The 8,023-nt window shown below is 36.7% G+C and overlaps 1 protein-coding gene across 3 annotated transcripts; it reads left to right on the top strand.

Annotated features, from left to right (window-relative positions):
* Positions 1 to 9: 9 nt before the first annotated feature.
* LOC133520691 (protein FAM76A) lies at positions 10 to 6,457 on the top strand. 3 transcript variants are annotated; one of them, XM_061855303.1, is made up of 8 exons: positions 10 to 258; positions 404 to 468; positions 753 to 856; positions 1,204 to 1,313; positions 2,389 to 2,498; positions 3,420 to 3,541; positions 4,853 to 4,974; positions 5,549 to 6,457. In XM_061855303.1, the coding sequence occupies exons 1-8, from the start codon at positions 163 to 165 to the stop codon at positions 5,780 to 5,782; spliced, it is 963 nt and encodes a 320-aa protein (XP_061711287.1). In that variant the 5' UTR covers positions 10 to 162; the 3' UTR covers positions 5,783 to 6,457. The 3 variants fall into 3 exon arrangements, with proteins under 3 accessions (XP_061711287.1, XP_061711286.1, XP_061711285.1); XM_061855302.1 differs by having other exon boundaries at positions 3,420 to 3,550; positions 4,859 to 4,974; XM_061855301.1 differs by having other exon boundaries at positions 3,420 to 3,550.
* The last annotated feature ends 1,566 nt before the right edge of the window (positions 6,458 to 8,023 follow it).

Raw genomic sequence — 8,023 nt, 5'->3', positions numbered from 1 at the left:
CAAGCGACAGCTGACGTGCTGACGCCATTCAATATGGCGGCAGTAGATAACGTCGCGACGTCGTCATAAATACATTGTCTTTCAAATTATTTGTAGTGCGTCACTAAATTTATTTTGTTTTGTGCTTATTTCCTCAAATTCAGTTAATTCCCGCTGTTTATAATGAGTTCTGCTGCATCTACCCCTTTGTTCGCTTGTTCTCGCTGTTTCTCGAGACATCCTTTCGAAGAACTGTCTCCAGGAGAACAGCTCTGCAAGGTATTTAAGTGCAAAATACTATTGTATAAGTTGTTAACTTAGGCTTGACCTGAAATTTCAAGAAAATTTTGGAGTAATGAGTTTTGTTTGTGTTACTTGCTTGATGACGCACGTTTGATATAATACGATTTTCTCTTGGTTCCAGGAATGTCGCGGATCTTTTCCTGTCGTCAAGTGTACGTATTGCCGGTCGGAGTTTCAACAAACAAGGTCAGTGCCAGAGCAAGTTGCCAAACACAATAATCAAAAGAGATCAGTCACTTTCATCAATAAATGGCGTAAATTATTGAGGTCAAGAGATGACATTACAGATTTAGTTCAAATAATTTCTACGTAGCAACCTAAATGCCAGGTTATTTATTTGTGAAGCATATTTTCTTACTGCATCAGTCTCGTTACCCACTTCATGTCATTCAAAATAAAGCAAAACAATTTAGACCATAATTTTAATAAAAATGTATTAAAATTAATGCATACTTTTTTCATAATTTTAGCAAATCAAACACTTCTTCAATATGCAAGAAATGTGAAGCTAATGTCAAGGCCTATGGGAAACCCTCAGCATGTGAATACTGCAACACCATTGCTGCCTTCATTGGTAAGTTTACTTGAAATTTAAAATTAAGGTTAATTTGTTTGCTGAGTTTAAAGTTGGAACAACTCATTTACCCTACTTGAGTCGGTTTTACAATAGAATGGTTTTATAAACATAAAAAACTGCGCCAATTGATAAGTTTTGACACATTTTTTATTCAAGGCATATTAACTACACACTACAATAAATGTAATAGAAGTTTTTAGGAACTATTTACTAGCGACACCTATTGAATGAAAACCAATAATTATTTCTTGCATTTTCATTTTAAAAACTCGCATTTCTACATAAAAATATTTACTAAAAAGTAACCTTTAGAGATGACATACTTAAAAATATCTACTTTTCAGGTAATAAATGTCAGCGGTGTGCAAACTCCGAACGCAAGTATGGCCCAGCAGTCACTTGTGAGCAATGCAAGCAACGCTGCGCCTTTGACCGCCATGATGATAGCAAAAAGGTATCATCACATTTTCTATTAAATCATACATACAGCATTTGAGTGTCCATCACTTGAAGCCCTTTGGCCTCAATACAATCCTTTTTATTTTAAGCATTTCTGAGTGACAGAGTTGAACCCCAAGAACAATTTAGAATAGGTATGTTGACTGTATTCAAAATCAATTATTTCACATGAAGAAACATGACAAGTTCTATGTAATAAGTCGAAACCGTATGTAGAAGTAGGAAACTTCAGGTGATATCTCTTGTTTTGGTTTTCATATACAGTGTAAACTCTATATAGCGACACTCAAGGGACCAGACGTTTTTGGGTTCTGTACCTTGAAAGAAAAAAAACAGAACCCTTATAGGATCACTTTGTTTTCCGTCCGTCTGTTTGTCTGTCAAGGCCCTTTTTCTCAGTAACGCATGGAAGTATCAAGCTGGAATTTATATCAAATACTCAGTTCTACTATCCCTTGGAGCTGTGAAAAAATCAAACTAGGTACAGCCGTTTTATGCCGCAAATTTTCGACACTCGCAAGGGAATCAAAGCCTACAGGGTACTTCCCGTGAACTCAGAATGTTGAAATTTGGTATGAAGCAACGTCTTATAGCACAGATAAAGGAAAAATTGCGAAAACCGTAAATATTTAGTTAAATCATATAATAATATATACATGCAGGTTTGTATGGAACCCTCAGTGCAACAGTCCTACTCGCATTTGGCCGGTTTTTTTGACGCTATATAGAGAGTTTTCGTTATATAGAAAGAAATTAATACTTTAGTAAACCGACAAATATTGACGTTATAGGGCATGAATCGTTATATGAAGTTTACATTGTATTTTCCATAGTGGCTACAGGCCAATCTGTCAGGCGGGTCAGTGAAATACCCTTTATATACAGGTTAAAGAATTTCATAGGAGCAAAAGCAACACCAATCAAATTGGCACCAGTTTAGCAATGATGAGCAGCCTTTTTACTGGTGTCGCCACTTGTAAAATTATAGCATTATAAAATTGGGTATTGACAAGGTTTAAAAACAATGCTTCAATTTCATAGTTTCACATCAAATAATTGTATGATTTCAGGTTGATGGCAAGCTGTTGTGTTGGCTGTGCACCCAGTCTCTCAAGCGGGCACTGGCGCGGACCAAACAGCATATCTCTTCTGTGGACAAGCACAAGCATAGGGGACACAAGTAAGGAAAACAAACTAAACATTTTTTAATTCAAAAATTGTAAGTGAAGGTTCTAGTGAAGGTGGAAAAGTTCTGGATGACAACAATTAGGTAACCTTAACTAGAAAATAATGATATGATTTTAATAATTGATGATGTTGAAGATTGATGAATGATCTAATTTAGGATATGTGAGTATGTGTGTTGTAAATGTATAAATATGTACTGTAAATGTATAAATATATAAATAGTAATTGGAAATGTAGCATAAATTATAAACTGGCAAAGTAAATAAGCCCATTCTCAGGGCCGGATCCAGAACGCCCCAGTTGCGGCAAAATTATAAAATCTGTTTATTATATACATATAATCTGTAAATACATAGTGACATATAAAATGTAAATTTTATGAATAAATAATTGAATTGAATTGAGACTGAATGTACAAGTTAAGGAAAGTTTAAAAACAAAACCTGGAATTAGAAAATTTCATATGAAAAAATAATTTATGAAGCCTAACTAGTGATATATATACGTGCCATATTGCGGAATTTCATTGGAACTAAAATTTTCAAACTAAATTGAACTGTCACCCTATACATTTGAATAACAGCGCCCTCTTGACAATGATCATATAATTCTGGTTGGGCTTTACTTTGGGAAATAGGAATTATTTCATTCCCCATGCAAAATTGTATGAAGTTTCAGAGGATTTTTACCAGTAGAAATATGTTTGACCGATATGATGATTATGATGTGTGTTAAGTATACATATTTCAGTTTTATTTGTACATGACATGAAAAAAAATATAAAAATTAAAATTGGTATTGAATATCATTATTACATAGTTTGTGTTCAGCAACGCAGGCTTCGTCAAGTAGACACAAACATGTAATTGGTAGTGCTAAGTTATTCTTACTTATTATTTTATTCTCATTACAGATCAAAAAGCAGCCACAAGGAGAAACGTAAATCAGACATGATGAAATCGATCAACACCTCCGACTCGTCGCTGAACGACTCGCAACCGCTGGAGAAGAAGTCCAAGATGAACCCCATGCAAGGTAACCGAGGTAACTGTTATGCTTCCTTTGTTTTCATTCTTTTGCCACTTTAAAATATATATTTTTTTAGTCTGACAACCTCTAGTTGCGTAGAAACCAACTTTTACCGATACTGCATTTGTTGCGGTAAGTTTTGATTTATGGGCGACTAGAGGTTTTTTTTGTTACTATTTTATCTGTTTGTAATTGTAATAGGAAAACTTGTCATCAAAATCTTACCTACTTAAAAACCATATAGTTTCGTGTGACCTGCAAGAAACTGTTATGGCTAAATTATAAGTATGTTTATTTTATTTTCGTTTTAAAATTGCACTCTCACATTGCTACCTAAGCTGGCACAAGTAAAATTAAAAAATAATATATATCATTGTTTGTTGTTTCATTATGTCTTAGTACCTGGGCGACTGAGCTTTGCTCGGTTATAACTATTTATTGTAATATGGTGGTGTATAGGTGACAATCTTAACTACATTTTTTTTCTAAATTAAACTTGTCTAAAACAACAAAAATTAAAAAATTATATATAAACTTGAACATATAAAAAAAAAAACAAAAGTTAGTCACTGGGCGAGATTCGAACCCGTAACACTCGTTTAGCAGTCCGCGTCTTAACCTGCTGGACCAGACGGACAGTGGCCGGCAACACGAAACTAGCGACCATATTCTGCGTCGAAAGAAAAACGCATGAAAACTCGAAAAAACACGCGTTTTCCCAAACATAAGACTAATCTAGATAGATTGTATACCCCCAAAAACCCCCATATACCAAATTTCAGCGAAATCGTTAGAGCCGTTTCCGAGATCACAGAAATATATATATATATATATATATATACAAGAATTGCTCGTTTAAAGGTATAAGATAATATTGTACTGTACATAATGAACATTTTGATATTTAACACGAATGTATATATTTTGACGACCGGTCTGGCCTAGTGGGTAGTGGCAGGGACAGGGTCTATGAATCCAATGGTCTTGGGTTCGAATCCCGGTAAGGGCATTTATTTGCGCGATGAGTACAGATATATCTTCCTGAGTCATGAGGTATTTTGTATCTTATGTATATCGTTGTCTGAATATTGACAACAGAAGTCTTGTTGAGCTTATTGTGGGGTTTAGTTAATTTGTGTAAGCATGTCCGTTAATATTTATTCATTTATTATTTATTTATTTGCTCCTTTGATCCTTATAAGCCAGCTTCGGCGGAAAAGGTTTGAACCACACAACCTTCAGGAAATTTGACTTATCTCCTACATGTAGGTTAAAGGAATAAGCGTCGTAAGGTTCAGAATATTGTGAATGTTCCAGGTGAAGTGGACCCGAACAGTTCCGACCACGTAGTGGCCATGACGCAGCTCAAAGAAACGATCGCCAGCTTGCAGAAGAAAGTCCAGCAGAAGGATAACGAGCTACTGGCTAAGGATAAACTGGTATGTATTATGAATCAGCTATATAGACATATTGAGAAAAATAAGATATCTGTGTTGCTCCAAAAATGAAGAATGACTTACCTCACCTGAACTGAAATAGATATTATCACTTTTTTCAAACAAAATGTACCTTCACATCGGCTCTTGAGCTTGAAAGCAAAACCTAATTCAGAAACTTTGACCCTTTTCCAGGCATAGTGCGATTTAGCAATCCGATTTAAAGTTCATATTAGATTGAACTTACGGGAAATGTGACCCGTTCAAAGGAATCACCTTGGAATATATTTGAATATTTTGGGAAACCTTCTAGATTGGTATGACCTGGAAGGGTAAAATAACTCAATTTAGTATCTTTCTAACGAACTCAAATTATCGGCAAGCCTCTATGTTGGTATCATCGGCCAAAGTCACAAACCCCATAACCCTGAACGAAACCCAAAATGGAGTTAAGAGACTTGCTATTTTAAGCGACGAAAGTGAAAGAAAATTTGAGAAACCGATTATGAATTTCGGCCAAGATTTGATAGACTTTTATGAATAACGCCAGTACTTTTATAATTATATAACATTCTAGATAACCGAGCTAAAGGCGCAGCACCACAACAATACAACCGACATCCGAAATGAGATGAAAAACAAGGAGCGCCTCAACGAGACCAAGTTCAACCTCATGAACACCAAGATCCAGAACCTGCTGAAGGAGGTGGCCACCCTCAGCAAGTCCGCCAAGAAGAACAACAAGAACGCCAAGACCGCGCTCAACACCGAGAACAGCGGCAGCGGCACGGACAGCCCCAGCACCAATTAGGACAATTCCCAATTATTGGGACCTATTCTAAATTTGTTGCAGGTAAATATTCAAATCAGTTTCTAATCAATGTCAAAGAGAATTAAGGAGACCAAGACTCTCACTCCATACAACGGTTTTGTTACTTTTGTAGTCTACATCTAGCGTCAAGTTCCAGAACTCTCGGTACTGCTACTCGACCATAGATGTCGTGGTAAACAAAAAGTCTAATGCTCAAAGATTTTCAGCTAATATTATAACCAAAGTAAGCGTAGGAGTTAAAAATTGCGTTCTGGTTACTCTAGTTACAATATTAGCGGAAATTCGTTGAGCATAAGACTTTGTTCGCCGCGACATCTATTGTCGAGTAGCAGTACTGAGAGTTCCGCTACTTGACGCTAGATGTAGACTACGAAAATAATAGTATTTTTGGTAACAAAACCGTTGTATGGAGTGAGCACTCTTGGTCTTCATAATTCTCTTTGTCAATGTTAAAGTTACGCTAAGCAGGAAGAATTTCGTACATTGCTCTATCGCAAGCGTATAATTATATTGCCGTCCTGCCTACGTGCCACTGCGTGCGAGACAGCAATATATTTATGCGCGTGCGATAGAGACAGGAAATGTCGTTTCAACGTACGAAATTATTCGCGCTTAGCGTCCTTAATATAATCTTTACAGTACATATGGGGCTACTTTATAGCACTAGTGCGAGAAGTAGCATATTATGTTACTGTGTCGAACATTTAAAGGGCCATATGTACTGTAAAACGTTGTACGATACATGTGCGAATAGGTAATTCGCAACTCGTGTCGATTTAAAACACTCCCTTCGGTCGTGTTTTAATTTATCGCCACTCGTTTCGAATTTCCTATTTTTCGCACTTGTATCGTAATGTACTATTTTATACCGGCGTTTGACCCCAACGGTTTTTTTGCGCGAAATCTTGTAACTGCCCCACTTTAATATTTTTGTTTGTTCCATTTGAAACATTTAGATTTATTGAAAAATTGGCATTAGTACGGCAAGAGTGGTCCTGACCTCATCAAAAAATCCAGAAATGACATTATAATCTATAATCATTTTGTTGAATTATTTTAACGTGACGTTGTTGAAACGGTCGAATTGTAATTTATTGTTAATAATACCAGTGGCGGGACAAGACGAACATTTTATGTGGCAAGGTACATTTAGCGAGGCCCTATGGTGGCGCAAGAAATAACGAACATTTTTACGTGGTGTCCGAGATATAGTTATTTGAGGCCGTCCCTCTGACCGCGAGGCCGTCCCTCTGACCGCGAGGCCGTCCCTCTGACCGCGAGGCCGTCCCTCTGACCGCGAGGCCGTCCCTCTGACCGCGAGGCCGTCCCTCGGACCGCGAGGCCGTCCCTCGGACCGCGAGGCCGTCCCTCGGATCGCGAGGCCGTAGGCGATGGCCCACGTCGCGTCGCCCACGCCTAGCGCCGCCTCTGAATAATGCACACTGTGACAATTTCATATTTTTTTAAATTATATTTTGCGAAATCTTTAAAATCTGTACTGTTGCTCATTTATCATTTTATTTATGACATATAAGTGTGGTGGTATAATGCTCGTAACCTAAAATCATCACGACGTCACTCGAAACTACGTTTGTCTAAAACGCCAGTATGAAAAAGTATGTGGGTTCACCCATAATTAATTATAAATTTAAAACAAATATTATGATAATGTATGGTAACTTGATTGATATTTCTGTAAATGCAACAAATTTTGAAGAGTCCTGTAAAGTGAGAGTCAGAATGGCGGGTGTACCTAAATAAAATCAAATGAAAAGCATACCATATTTTTGTACCTAATTTGTACTATTTAGTACCTCGTTTAAAAAAAATTGTACCTCACGGTACGTAAAGTTATGATCAAAAAACAGGTCACCCGCCATCCTGACAGTCAGAATGGCGGGTGTACTTTATTACGCTATGTTCCCGTGGTTATTGATAAATTCTATAAAAGCCAAATTTTTGTACCTTCATATTCAATTATAATATGAGTCATTTTATTTGTGCTTTCCAAGTTTTACTCATTTTATATTTGGACGTAGTTAAAGGAAAAGGATCCAATCCACAAAAATACCAAAACATGAGTTAAGTATACCAGGCAGGCCTTTAATGTGTATATTTTCACTCAGCAAAAAAGCACTGAGCTCACATAGCGTTTTCATATTTTAATCGACATCGGATACCATCCCCCATGTATGAAAGATTAAAAATGATATTCACCAA

Source organism: Cydia pomonella, chromosome 8 (genome assembly GCF_033807575.1).
Source record: "Cydia pomonella isolate Wapato2018A chromosome 8, ilCydPomo1, whole genome shotgun sequence".
Classification (NCBI taxonomy): domain Eukaryota; kingdom Metazoa; phylum Arthropoda; class Insecta; order Lepidoptera; family Tortricidae; genus Cydia; species Cydia pomonella.
This window is presented reverse-complemented; position numbering and strand designations above follow the sequence as displayed.